The sequence below is a fragment of the Hyperoodon ampullatus genome, assembly GCF_949752795.1.
Source record: "Hyperoodon ampullatus genome assembly, chromosome: 18".
Lineage (NCBI taxonomy): Eukaryota > Metazoa > Chordata > Mammalia > Artiodactyla > Ziphiidae > Hyperoodon > Hyperoodon ampullatus.
The window spans coordinates 51,418,425-51,432,960 of record NC_136931.1 but is presented as its reverse complement, the minus strand read 5'-3'; the positions used below and the strand labels follow the sequence as shown (position 1 = coordinate 51,432,960).

General features: G+C 51.9%; 1 protein-coding gene across 2 annotated transcripts in view; it reads right to left on the bottom strand.

Annotated features, from left to right (window-relative positions):
- Positions 1–14,536, bottom strand: part of GRIK5 (glutamate ionotropic receptor kainate type subunit 5) — a gene marked incomplete at both ends in the record, with an annotated part of 47,450 nt that overhangs the window by 23,297 nt on the left and 9,617 nt on the right. For both annotated transcript variants that reach the window (XM_079723995.1, XM_079723996.1), the window contains 4 exons: positions 2,859–3,062; positions 13,557–13,664; positions 13,791–13,895; positions 14,267–14,419. In XM_079723995.1, coding sequence (XP_079580121.1) covers positions 2,859–3,062; positions 13,557–13,664; positions 13,791–13,895; positions 14,267–14,419 — 570 coding nt within the window. The remainder of the gene's footprint in view (positions 1–2,858; positions 3,063–13,556; positions 13,665–13,790; positions 13,896–14,266; positions 14,420–14,536) is intronic.

Genomic DNA, 14,536 nt, shown 5'->3' with positions numbered 1-14,536 from the left:
ACTCTAGGCTTCCCAAGTACCTGCTGGGTGTCTGGAAAGGACACAGGCCTTGGGTCAGTCACACCTGGCCGCAGCCCTGCGTGCTGGGGGCAAGTCCCTTCACTACTGAGCCCCTGATCTCACATCGGTAGGAGGGCAGTGATCCTCTGGGCCAGGAAGGATTATCAGAAGAATTAAGTAACGAAAAGTTCCTGGCACGTGGCGTGAAGTCCACAAACAGCAGCTGCCGCTGCCGCGAGGACGGTGCTGAGTATCTGTGCGAAGCTCAGTGTACTTGGCCATCCCACAGCAGGCAGCTGAGCCTTGGAGAGGCCAAACTCCGCCCATCCTTTGCACTCTCAGCCTGCTCCTCCTCCAGTGTTCTCTCCCTAAATGTCATCGCCATCGCCCAGCTGCCCAAGCCAGAAACAGAAGGAACGCTCACGTCCTCTCTCCTCCGCCCCCGCCACAGGCGGTCACCAAGTCCTGGCCCTCTCCAGCCTCCCCTGACCTCCCCGCAGGCCATCCAGCAGCCCCCATGATTCTGTTTCCTCATGAGAGCCAGCTCAGCCCTTTGTGTGCAGGGGGTACATCCCATGGACCTCTGGCTGCGGGGGCGAAAGTCTTTAACCCTAAGAGCAAGGCCAGGCCAGGCCACTGAATCCCCAGGGTGTATCACAGGGCCTGGTATACAGTAGACACTCAATAAATACTAGCTGGCTGGAGGACGGATGAACGCATGAATGTATGTATGTGCTGGCAGGAATAACACTAACAGTGATAGAAAGAGAGCACAGGCACACAGCACCCACTACCTGCCCGGCCGTGTTCCAAGCCCCTACATGGATTAACTCCTTTCATGCTCACAACAGTCCTCTGTGCTAGCATTTGTTATTTCCCCAGTTTTACAGGAAGGTTATGTAACTCACCCAAGGTCACACAACAAATGCTCAGCAGAGACTCAAACAGGACTCAGGACCACAAGAGCAGTAACCAATGAGAAAAGCTCCCAGCCCTGCTATGCTCACCCCAGGCACCTTCACACCAAGTCCTAAGGGAAGGCTCGAGGCACAGGGAGTTAAGACTCTTGCCCAAGGTCATACAGCTGTGAATAGGACTTCTTTGTTGATGAATAAACAGATGTCCAGTTGAATAAACAGATGTCCAGTTGACGGTGACTTTGGTTGGGGAGGGCTGCCCTCCTGGAGTCTTATTTCTGGGGGCCCTGATGAACAAAAGTTCTGAGCTTATGAGACTGGGGACCAGGCTATGGCAATGAGGTCACAGGGAAGCCTGCCAGCGAGGTGGGCGTCCGGCCACCAGCTCCTGCCTCCTGTCTCCTCAGGCCCTGGCTTCAGCCTCTTGAACCCACCCAGGGCAGAAGCTTTCAACCAACTGGCTGCCTGTAGGGCAGTGCCTTGGGCCTGCCAGCTGGGTGGGGTGAGGGAGACCGAGCCACCAGAACCCGGGGGACACCCCCAACCTCTGTCTCCCCCAGAGCAGCTCTGCTTTGTCCAGGGCCCTGCAGTCAAAGGCTCTGCAGTCAAAACAACTTTCGAAAATCAGTGCCTTACGGGATACACATCCTTGTCAAGCAAAGTGGCCTTTTTGCGTCTCTCCTGGTGACATTCAGGGGCTCAGGAGGGTGAGAGTCTCTGACGCTGTCAGCCAAGTCCAATGTCAAGGCCACCCTGACCGTTTGTGGCCACAGGTCCCGGCTCCACACACCTGCCCTGGACGTGCCCCTAAGCTGGGGGCCTGTTTGTCTTTTTTGGGCATTCGCCCACATGGCTTCTCATGAGTGGAATAAAAAGATGAACCACCTATGACAAGCAACGTGTGCAGCGTGTCTGTAACCTTACTACAGACCTGTCAGGTATCATTATCCCCATGCTAGGGAGAGGAAACTGAGGTTCCGAGGAAAGAAATGACTCACCCCAGCACTCAAACCCAGGTTGGTCTGACTCCAAAATATTTTTTCCGCTGCACCCCTGCCTACCACCCCCCACCCCACTGCCTCTTGCCCTCCTCACCTACATTCAAATCCTGCCCACACTCAGGGCCCAGCTGCTCTTCTAATACGCCCCACACCCAACTTGTTCTTACTCATGTTCCCAACCCACCCCCCACTGTTTGTAAATGCCATCAAACACATTGCCCTTCTCCCATACCCCACCCCAACCCTGCTGACTCCTTCACACTCTTTGGGAATCTGCTTGGGCGTCACCTCTTCTGGGAAGCCCTCCCTGGATGCCTGGCTGGGTCAGGAGCCTCTGGGTGCCTCCTCTGAGTTTTCCCCATCAGCCAATGGCTCTGTCTTGTGGTCATTTGCTTTTCTGCATCTCAGTGGGGCCCTAAGTTGCTGGGAGCAGGGTCCAGGTCCCCTGTGCTCACCACTATATCCCGCGCCAGCGTGGTGCAAGGCACACACTAGGTGCTCAATAAACACCTACTGAATGCGCGACCTTGGGAGCGCAACAGGCAGCCTCCACGTCCACCTCCTGGCAGGTGCTGGGCACAGAGCACGTCCCGGCCGCCTAGCCCTATCCCTGCCTCTCACAGGAAGCCTTCTCCATCTCCTCCACGTCTGTCCAATTCCCACTCCACGTCTCTTTCATTCACTCAACACATCTTTGAGCACCGACTAAGCCAAGGTGGCGTGAGGGAAGCATTTGAAAGCGGAACATGGGAAGGGATGCATCGCCCTTCTTCCCCACTGTGCCCGCCCCATGGTGCTCACCAGCCACAGGGACACAGCGCACCATCGGCTCCCGCCCCTTGTATGCGCCAGGCTGGTTCTGAGGCACCACTGGCTGCCCGCCCGCCCGCCCTTGCTCACCCAACCCACGGCCCCTTCCTCAGCCCCGGCCCCGCCGTACCCGGTTGATGAGCTCGCCGACCATGCCCGTCCAGGAGCCGTTGGGCTCGGGCGCCCCGTACAGCCCGTCTTCCACCAACCGCAGGCGGTAGCGGAAGCGCAGCAGCTCGGCCAGCTCCCGCAGCATGTCCACGCAGAAGCCCTCAAAGCGTTCGTTCCCCGACAGGGCCTGGAAGTTGGGCCGGCGCATGACGTACGGGTTCTCCTGGGGAAGCAGGAGAGAAGGGGTGGGGGGGTCAGAGACTGGGGCATCTGGGGGCTGGGTCGTGGGTCCCAGGGCCCAGGCTGCAGCCAGATCAGGAACCTGCCGCAGAGTGGAGATGACGGAGTCCTTGCCTTCATCCCCTGCTTACAAATGCTCAGAGTCGGTGGCGGGGGCATGTAAATTAGGAGACTGGGATTAACAAATACACACTGCTGTATATAAAATAGATAACCAACAAGGGCCTACTCTATGGCGCAGGGAACTCTACTCATATTTTGTAAGAAGATATAAGGGAAAAGAATCTGAAAAAGAATATATGTATATATACATACCTATATATGTATAACCTGAAACTAACAACACTGTAAATCAACTACACTTCAATTTAAAAACTAAAACTAAAAATAACTACCAAAACAAAAACAAATACTCAGAACCAGGGAAAAAGCACGGGGACCCTGCCAGGCCCTAGCAGATTGCAGGAAACTGGTTTGATCTCCACCAGACAACCTCATCTCAAGCTCAAATGGCTACAAGGGAGGCAGGTAACTTGAATGAATCAGACTGGATGGAGATTGTGCCAAACTTTCAAACTTTTGGCTAAAACCCGCAGTAAGATATATATTTTACTTGTAATCCAAGTCATACACATATGTCTGTGTGCTCACAGTTGCACACATGTAACTAGACTTCGTTCCACAAAGCAGTCCTTTCCCTTAAGACTATGGCAGAATATACCCTATTTTCCATCCTGCTGTACTTCATTTTTCTACACAACCAATAACGACCCATTAAACTGACTTCATGAGCCACCAAGAGATCAAAGAGGATCTGCCCCACCAGGATTTAGCTCCAGCCCGATGCTGCCACAAGGGAAGCAGGCCTGAGATGCCAGATGGTCCAATGTCAAGAGAATTTGGAAACCCAGGTTGTTTTGTAAAATCTCCTGATTCTAAAGGTTAGCAACAGTTCAAATTCTAATACCATTTTTTTTTTTAATGCTTTGCAGGCTAAACAAACACCTGACAGTTTGCAATCTCTGGCCCACAGCTGTTTTGCTATGTTGATGCTTATTTCTGAGGGGTTTGAGCAAACTTTACCAACCCTTTTTGTGCCAAATAAGGACAAAAGCAGAGAGAATATTCCAAGTGCTAGTAAGACAAGGCATATGAAGATGATGGTAACAAAAGGGATACTTATCTTACATAGTTATTGTCTAAATCGTTGTTTGTACAGTGTCACTTTGGACTTAGGAATAAAAGGAGTTACTTAGGAATCAGCCCGAAGAGCTTTGGCAATAATACCCATATGGTTACCATGTGGATTGAACACCTGCGAAGTACCAGCCCCTGTGCTGTATGCGTTCTCTGGATTTTATCAATTTAATTCCTCACAGCGGGAATTCCCTGGTGGCCCAGGGGTTAGGACTCCATGCTTTCACTGCCGAGGACGCAGGTTCAATCCCTGCTGGGGGAACTAAGATCCTGCAAGCTGTGTGGCGTGACCATTTAAAAAAAAAAAAAAAGGGCCTCCCTGGTGGCGCAGTGGTTGAGAGTCCACCTGTCGATGCAGGGGACGCGGGTTTGTGCCCTGGTCTGGGAGGATCCCACATGCCGCGGAGCGGCTGGGCCCATGAGCCATGGCCACTGAGCCTGCGCGTCCGGAGCCTGTACTCCGCAACGGGAGAGGCCACAACAGTGAGAGGCCCACGTACCGCAAAAAAAAAAAAAAAAATTCCTCACAGTGACCTTCCACAGGAGGTATCCTTAGACTCACTTTACACATGTGGAAACTGAGGCTCACAGAGGTCAAGTGACCTCTGCCACCTCTCATTCATTCAGCCCAAAATTACTGAGCTCCGAGGTAGATGCCCAGTATTTTGCAGCTCCTCCGGTCAAGAGATAGAGCGGATTTCTCCACTCCTTGGGTCTGAGCGGCCCTCGAGACTTGCTTTGGACAACAGAATGTGTTGGAAGTAGTGCTGTGTGACTTTCAGAGCCTGGGCTCTCAGAGAGATCTCTTGGGACCCCAGTGTAAGGAAGCCCGGGCCAAGGATTTCCCCGGTAGTTCAGTGGTTAAGAATCCGCCTTCCAATGCAGGGGACATGGGTTTGATCCCTGGTCAGGGAACTAAGATCCCACATGCCAGCGGGGCAACTAAGCCCACGCACTGCAACTACTGAGCCTGCGCACTCTGGAGCCCATGAGCCACAACAAAAGATCCCGCGTGCTGCAACTAAGACCCGATGCAGCCAAATAAATAAATAATTTTTTTAAAAAAAGGAAGCCCAGGCCAGCCTGCTGAAGGATGAGGAAGAATGAGTGAACCGAGATGTGCCGGCCAACAGCCCAGCCTAGACACCAGCTGAATGCAACCACAGTGAGCTCAGCAGAACTGCTTAGTTGGCCCACAGAATTGTGAGAAATAATAATCGTTATTGTTGGAAACCTTCAGGTTTTGGGCGGTTTGTTATACAGTGATAGGTGCTATAAGGTACCTATAGACTAGATTCCAGGACCCCAACAAAGTCCCAGAGCTGAGGGGAGATGGGATGGAGGGAAGTCAGAGCTTTTCTCTCTCTCCCAAGCCACATTTTCAAATTCAAAACTGTGAAACCAGGAATAGGAATGAGATAATACTAATAATAGCAGCAGCAGCTAGCATTTCTTGTGGGCTTGCTGTGTGACAGCTACTCTGTCGGCGTAGGAGGTCAGTATTATTACCTCTATTTGAGAGATGGGGACACAGGTCCTGAGAAGTGAAGTAGTGAGTGGCTGAGATGGACAAGTCAGGCTGAGTCCAAAGCTCTGCTCTTAAGCCCTATGCCAGACTAAACAAGAGCAGAGCTGGGAGAAGCTAGACACAGAGAGGGGGGGTGGGGCCTGGCCGGGTATCAAAGCTAGAGAATCAGAAATCAGGAATTCTCTAGACAAACACCCAGTGTTAGAGCTGGAAGGCGCTCATGCAGCCCTCTTGACGTACACAGGAGGAAACCGAAGTTCAGAGAGGTCAGGTGTCTTGCCCAAGGTCACACAGCTGAAGCCAGGCAGTAGGAAGGGGAGACTGGGCAGAGCTGGGATTCAAAACCCAGTTGCTGTGCTCTCCAAAGCCCTCGTTCCTCCCACCAGGCCAAGCTGATCTTCAAATTCAAGACTGAGGCACCTGGGTTCTGGATTTGGGTTTGAGGCCTCAGGATCAGGTGGCAGCTGATAGAGCCAAAAACAGGCACTGAGGCCTGTGAACAGAACTCTAGGTCAGAAAACAATGATCTAGCACTCAACCCGCAGCCCCAGACCATCAGATCCAAGGGTTTTAAGAAGCCTCTAATCCAAGGTTTTCAGATTTCTTCAAAAAGAACCTTCTGCAGAAGCCCAGCATTGCAGACGGACAGTGGGATGTTGCTAAGTCTGATTCTAAGAACTCATCCTACGAATGGCTATGCACCTGTACACAAAAATGTAGGTCCAGGAGAATCATGGCAACATTTCTTGTTTCAGGAACAAAGACTGAAACAGCCTAATTTGGAACAGGTTAAAAAGATTATTGATGTCATCAAAGAATCCCAGGCAACTACTAAAATAACAAGCTCTATAAGATCTATTCAGAGGAAAAAAACAAGCTACAGAACAACGTGTACAATATGCTATCCTTTGTGAAGGAAAAAGTGGGTATGGGCTTGTACATGCTCAGACACATCTGGGAGGATGGGGAAAAAAATGGGGGACTGGAGAGGGTAGGGGAGGATTTTTTCACTCCCCCCCTCCCCACACGCTTTGAATTCTATTTAGTGTAGAATTAAACTGAATGCGACTTAATCCTATTTAATTAACTTCTGTCCCGCCCCCAGTTTAAAATTTTAATATTAAAATATTTAAAAAATTTTAGAGATGATATTTAAATGCATATGGAAATGTAAAAGATCAAAAGAACCAAAGCAATCCTAAAGAAGAACATGAAAACTGGAGGATTTACCCTACTGGGTATTAAGACAATTTAAAACTGTGGTGTTATGAAAGAATGCTCAACATCATTAACTATTAGAGAAATGCAAATCAAAACTACAATGAGATATCACCTCACACCGGTCAGAATGGCCATCATCAAAAAATCTACAGACAATAAATGCTGGAGAGGGTATGGAGAAAAGGGAACACTCTTGCACTGTTGGTGGGAATGCAAATTGATACAGCCACTATGGAGAACAGTATGGAGGTTCCTTAAAAAACTAAAAATAGAATTACCATACGACCCAGCAATCCCACTACTGGGCATATACCCTGAGAAAACCATAATTCAAGAAGAGTCATGTACCAAAATGTTCATTGCAGCTCTATTTACAATAGCCAGGTCATGGAGGCAACCTAAGTGTCCATCAACAGATGAATGGATAAAGAAGATGTGGCACATATATACAATGGAATATTACTCAGCCATAAAAAGAAACGAAATTGAGTTATTTGTAGTGAGGTGGATGGACCTAGAGTCTGTCATACAGAGTGAAGTAAGTCAGAAGGAGAAAAACAAATACCGTATGCTAACACATATATATGGAATCTAAGAAAAAAAAAAAGGTCATGAAGAACCTAGGGGTAAGACGGGAATAAAGACACAGACCTACTAGAGAATGGACCTGAGGATATGGGGAGGGGGAAGGGTTAGCTGTGACAAAGTGAGAGAGTGCCATGGACATATATACACGACCAAACATAAAATAGATAGCTAGTGGGAAGCAGCCACATAGCACAGGGAGATCAGCTAAGTGCTTTGTGACCACCTAGAGGGGTGGGATAGGGAGGGTGGGAGGGAGGGAGATGCAAGAGGGAAGAGATATGGGAACATATGTATATGTATAACTGATTCACTTTGTTATAAAGCAGAAACTAACACACCATTGTAAAGCAATTATACTCCAATAAAGATGTTAAAAATAAATAAATAAATAAATAAAATAAATAAAACTGTGGTGTTTAAGACAATGTGGTATTAGAGCAAAGACAGACAAACAGACAATAGAATGGAGAGTTTGGAAACCCACACATAAATGGATACTTGATGGTAAGACTGTGCTGAAGGGGGAAAGAATGAACATTTTAATAAATGGTACCATTCAATAAAACATCCATATGGAAAAAATGTATTCTGATCCCCCCTACCTCACATAATACATAAAAATCAATTCTAGGTGGATTGTAGATCTAAATGTAAAAGGCAAAATTATTACGTTTTCAAGAAACATATAGGAGACTAGCTTTATGAACTTGGGGTAGGCAGAGAATTCTTTTTCTTGGCCGTGCTGCGTGGCATGTTGGATCTTAGTTCCCCGACCACGGATCGAACCCATGCCCTCTGCCATGGAAACGCAGGGTCTTAACCACAGGACCGCCAGGGAAATGCCAAGAATTCTTAAATTCTAAAAGCATTAACTGGACTTCCCTGGTGGTGCAGTGGTTAAGAATCCACCTGCCAATGCAGGGGACACAGGTTCCAGCCCTGGTCTGGGAAGATCCCACATGTCGTGGAGCAACTAAGCCCGTGTGCCACAACTACTGAGCCTACTCACCACAACTACTGAAGCCCACACGCTCTAGGGCTCGTGCTCTGCAACAAGAGAAGCCACTGCAATGAGAAGCCCGCGCACAGCAATGAAGAGTAGCCCCCGCTCGCCACAATTAGAGAAAGCCCGCACGCAGCAACGAAGACCCAACACAGCCAAAAATAAATAAATAAGTAAGCATGTAAATAAATAAATAAATAAAAGCATTAACCGTAAAGCGGGGAGAAAAGTATAAAATGGACTTTAGGAAAATTTAAAATCTTTTCATCAAAAGATACCACTGGGGGGACTTCCCTGGTGGTCCAGTGACTAAGACTCTGTGCTCCCAATGCAGCGGGCCCGGATTCAATCCCTGGCCAGGGAACTAGACCCCGCATGCTGCAAATAAGAGTTCACAAGCTGCAACTAAAGATCCCACACGCCGCAACGAAGAGCCTGCACTCAGCAACAAAGATCCCGCATGCCACAACTAAGACCTGGCGCGGCCAAATAAATAAATACATATTGGAAAAAAAAAAAAAGATACCATTGAGGGGAATTCTCTGGCCGTCCACTGGTTAAGACTCCTCACTTACACTGCCGAGGGCCCAGGTTCATTCCCTGGTCAGGGAACTAAGATCCCACAAGCTGCACGGCACAGCCAAAAATAATACCACCAAGAGTGAAAAGGCAAGCCACAAAGTGGGAGAAGTTCTCTGCAATGCGTATTCCAACAAAGAACTTATATCCAGAACATATAGATTACAAATCAATAAAAAGGTCAGATATTCCAATTTTCTAAAAATAGAGAAAGATTTGAGCAGGGACTTCCCAAAAGAAGGTTCCAAATAGGCAATAAATGAAAAAGTGGTCACCTTCCACGGTCGTTAAGGAAATGTAAGTTAAACCTACAATAGGGTTGGCACCTTCCTATACTCAGCACTGGCAAAACTGAGGAGCGACTGGAATTCTCCTTCACACACTGCTGGTGGGAATGGGGAGTGGTACCGCCACTTTGGAAAATGCTTTGGCAGCATCTACCAAGGCTGGAAAACTCCAGCAGTTCCACTCCTGCAAAGACACTCGACAGAAATGCCTATACATGTTCACCGAAAGGCGTGTGGTAGGGTGTTCACAGCAGGACAATTCACAATAACAAAAGAACTAGAAACAACTTCAATGCACGTCAATTTGGTGGGTAAGTAAATCGCGGTTCGTTCATATAACAGGACATATAACGAGACTAAACTATTTGCAGCAACATGGGTGAATCTCACAAACACGTGTTGTGCACAAGAAGGCAGATGAGAGAGAGAACATAGAATACGATGCCATTTATGTGAAGTTCAAAGCAGGCAAAGCTAACCTGGGGGGCGGTTAGAGACCAGAAGGGGCATATGGAGAGCTGGGGGTGGGAGAGCTGGTCCCACAGGTGTGTTCAGTTATTGCAAATTCAATGAGTGGTACACTTAACGCTTTGTGCAAGTTTCTGTATGCATGTTACACTTCTATAAAAATCCCTTGAAACTAAGAAATGTTAAAGTAGGGTGGGTTCTAGAACATTCCTCACAAGCTGCTTGCCTGGACCCTTTTGTGAAGCCAGGACCCAATTCCATATCCAAGACTTCCTGGAGGGCAGTTTAAAGGACCCCGATCTAGTTTTCCCCCTTCAATTTATTATGAATATTTTAGTTCCCTCATTTTACAGGAGGAAGCTGAGGACAGAGAGAAGAGACCCACCCAGGTCACAAAGTGTACGGACGGCAGGGCCAGGCCTAGAACGCAGAAGCGAGGGCTTGGAAAGAAGCAGAAATCGACGTGGTGTGGTGCAATGTAGAAGCACGTGGGCTCTGCCATCCTCTAGTTGCGCGATTCGCGTCACCTAACCCTCCCGTGCCTTAGTTTTGTCTGAAAATCGGAGTTCACAACGGTACCTGCCTCAGGGCTGCCATGAACGCCGAGTAACACCAGCAAAGAGCTCAGCATACAGCTCAAAGACTCTGGCCACGATGATGGCTATTCTTTACTTTTTTTGGCCCAACTACGCGGCTTGTGCGATCTTAGTTCCCCAACCGGGGATTGAACCCTGGCCCTCAGCAGTGAAAGCGCAGAGTCCTAACCACTGGACAGCCAGGGAATTCCCGACTGCTATTCTTACTGATGATGCCAGATGGGGAGAGAAAAGGGATTCACATGTGCTCAGCACATCTTCTCAGCAGGACACTGCCAGGGGCACCTGCTGATCTCATGCCATCCTCCCACAGCCCTTCAAGGTGGGACTATTAGACCCATTTTACAGATGAAGGTATGGAGCCTAGAGAGTTGGATGACCTGAGGTTCAGGCAAAGCCAGGAATGCAAGTGAGGTCTGTCTGACCACAGAGGCACCAAAGAGCAGGACGAGATGTCACAGCTTGATGAAGGGAGAACCTCTCTGGGAGGGGTAAGGGCCTGGGGCTTGGGGAAGGGCCCTGCAAAACCTCATCCCCTGGGGCACCTCTCCTGCACCCCCAGCTTTCCTGAGGGACCTCTCTCGGTCTTGGCACCAGCCCGCCCTCGCTCAGCTCCAGATGTGTGGGCACCACCCAGGGACAGCCCCAGCCTCCACCCCACCTGCTCCCTCCCCCAGCCCAGCCCATCAACATCCCACATCAGATCCCCTCTGTCCCCACAGCCCCAGACAGCTCAGGCCTCATCCTCCCCAACCTGGGGCGTCTCTCTCTCCTGCAGCCTCCCTCAGGGCCCCGCTTTTCTGACACCCAGATCTGGCCCTGCCCCTTCCTGCTTAACGGTCGCTAACGACCAGGAGAAGCATAGATAAGTTCCCCAGAGCCCCTTCCCCACCGCTGTCACAGCACTCACCACCCCTCCATGTTTGTTAGGTGCCAGGCACCACCCCAGGCCCAAGGGACAGAGCAGGGAATAAGACAAGCCCTGAAAGCTTCCTGTCCCCGGCACCCAGCGCCAGGTTGACTCATGTCTGAATCCCCAAGTGCCTGGAGCAGGCCCAGCCCAGAAACACAAGTCTGAAAATGTTAGTGAACGAATGGGCAGGTCCGGCTGTGCACACTGAGGCCGCTGCCTCCGCATCCGATCTGGCAAACACCTCCTGAGGCCCCCTGCTCCTGTGGTTCCTGCTGCCTGGAAGGCCAGGCCCCTCCTTCTCTGTGCACCCAACTCCTACACGGCTTCTAAAGCCCTGTCTAACACCACCTCCTCTGTGAAGCCTTCTTCAGGCCTTCGAAGGCTGAGGCAGCCCCTCCTTTCTGTGGGGGTCCCTTATTACCCTGTGTGGGAATGATTGTGTCCAGGTCTGTCTCCATCAGACTGGGATCCTCACTGCAGGGTCACTCAAGGATAGGGAGGCCACGGGACCACCTGGGACTCATTCCTCCGCCTCCAGAATATGTGTGAGGTCTGGCTGCAGGGCAGCTTCAGTAAATATTTGTGGAATGAATGAGCAAATGAATGACTCCATCAAGAGAAGAATGAAGGTCAGGAAGAGGGCAACACTGGCTCAGGGGCCCTGGGGAGAACGGGAGACAAGTGTGGGAAAAGACTGGAAGCCCCCCGGGGGTCACAGCCCTGCTCTCCTGATACCCCCTCCCTGACCTCCGCCCCTGCTCCCCACCGAGAACCCCAGGAAGCCTCTGGGGTTGGCTCCACTCCCACACGTGCAGAGGTGCTCCGTCTCCCAGCCAGCCTGGCCTGGTCCTCAGGGCCCCTGAGTGAGGCTGTTACGAAGTGTTTGGTTTCCCATCTGTAAGCCATCTGGCCCTCCCCCGGAGGAGGTCCACATTAGGTCAGGAGCTCCCTAGGGACAGAGGAAATAGCTCTGTGACATGCTGCTTTAAGGGGCCTCCGACGTCCTGCGGAACCTGGGTAATCCTCTCAACCTCAGCATCCACAGCTATCAGCCGGCCCAGCTCACGGTTACCGAGGGGCTTCGCCCAGACAACGGATGCCAGCGGGCCAGGGACCCAGCTGCTATGATGCCCAGCGGCTCAGGCAGCTTCCTGCTCCCCAGGTCCTGTGCGCCTCCCCTCCCTGGACTCCTGGCAGGAAGCAGCAGGGTGCAGCGGAGAGGGCAGGGGCTCTGAGCATGTCACTCAGCTCCAGCAGGGACAAGCCCTGTGACCTGTTTCCTTACCTTCAAAAGGAGGAAGATAGGACAAACCTCACCGACTAGCTGAGAAGTTTAATGAGTGACACCTGCAAGGGCCTAGCACAGTGCCTGGTGCAGAACAGGTGCTCCATATATCCTCGCTGACACACGAAGGCACCTCGGTCTCTGGTCTGGTAAAATGCAGGAGTGACACTCCAGGGGCTAGAGGACCATCTCCACGGCTGGTGCTCAGGAAGGAGAGGACTGGACATTCAGAGCACAGTGGTCAAGACTTGGGCTCTGGAGACTCAGAGACGCAGCATCCATCCTGGCTATGCCTTATAAGAGACATGGCATTCATCCTGGCTGTGCCTTGTACTTGCTGTGTGACCTGGGCAAGTCACTTCACCTCTCTGAGCCTCTTCAAGATGGATATTAAATAAGTTGGCATGTGTCAATACACTTGGTGGGCAAACGTGACAAAACGACTGCTCTAGCAATGGTGATTTACAGGGGCCTACCCTGGGCCAGGCGCTGAGAGAGGCGCCCCACCTGTACCGCCTCGTGGGATCCTCATGAGGCCAGTCGTTCCCATCTCTGCCATGCATCGGCAGGCTGGCAGTACCCAGGGCTGGACCTGGCTCTGATGGCAGAGTCTGTGCCCACCGCTGCTCCAGCAGCAATTAGGTTGGTGATGTTGCGGCCACAGTCAGGAGTTGTTGGGTGCCTGGGTCATGTCCCCACTGGTCTGTGTGCCGTGCCAGCCCAGGCATCCCTCCTCCTCACTAGGACTGGCCTGGGGCACCGCTCAGGAAAGGCACCTTCATCTACCGCCTGTCCCCACAAGGGCCACTCACCAGGATGGTCGTAACCACCAGCGTCTTATTGGCCAGCGTCTGCGACAGGTTGATGTCCAGGGTGGTGGCGTTCATCGCCAGGGTCCGGTTGGAGTACCACACCCCGATCTGGGGCAGAGAGGGCACTGTCAGCACAGGCCCCGCCTGAGGATGCCGCAGCCCTCTGGGCCCTGCCCCGCCCTGCCCCGGCCCCCAGCTCCATCCAGGCTCTGGCATCGTCCTGGGGATGCTCACCTCACGGTGGCCCTGCCGAGACTTCTCCAGGATGCGCAGGGTGTAGTTGGTCCTCTGCCCTTTGCTGTTGAACTCGACCCGCCCAGTCAGCCCGTCATACTCTACCTAGCAGGGCGGGAGGAGGGCAGAGGGAAGGGTGGCAGGGGCCCAGAGGGGAAGAGACAGAGATGGAGGAGACGAGAGAGAGGGAGAGGGACCAGGAAGGACCACAGTTAAACGAGTAAGACAACATGCCAGCAAACGAGAAGAGATGGAACAAAGAAGCGGGGCAAGAGCAGCGCAGACAGGCAGAGGAAGGCCGGGAGAGGAGAGACAGACGGGAACGTGAGGCCCAGGGAGAGCAGGAGGCGGGGCCGGGGTTGGAGGTTGGGGGACAGGGCGGGGGGGGGCCGCGGGGTGGACACAGTGAGCACCACCCCCCCCCCCCCGGGAGGCAGGCTGCCACGCCCCCTCGGCCCTCCCCGCTCCCAGCTCACCATGCGCAGGTAGTTCATGAGGCTGGTCCCATGGGGCCAAATGTTGGCCGACGTACAGGCCAGCGGCTTCACACCGATCTCCTGGCTGCGGTTCAGCTCCCGGACGGCACTCACCACCACGTGCACGGCGTCGAACATCAGGGCAGCTGAGAGCTGGGGTGTGGGGTGTGGGGAGGGCAGAGATGGGGAGGGATGGGAAAGATGCAGCTCAGCCAGGGGAGCCCCAAAGCCCCGTGGTGCCACCCCCAAGCCCTGAGACAACTCTCCTCT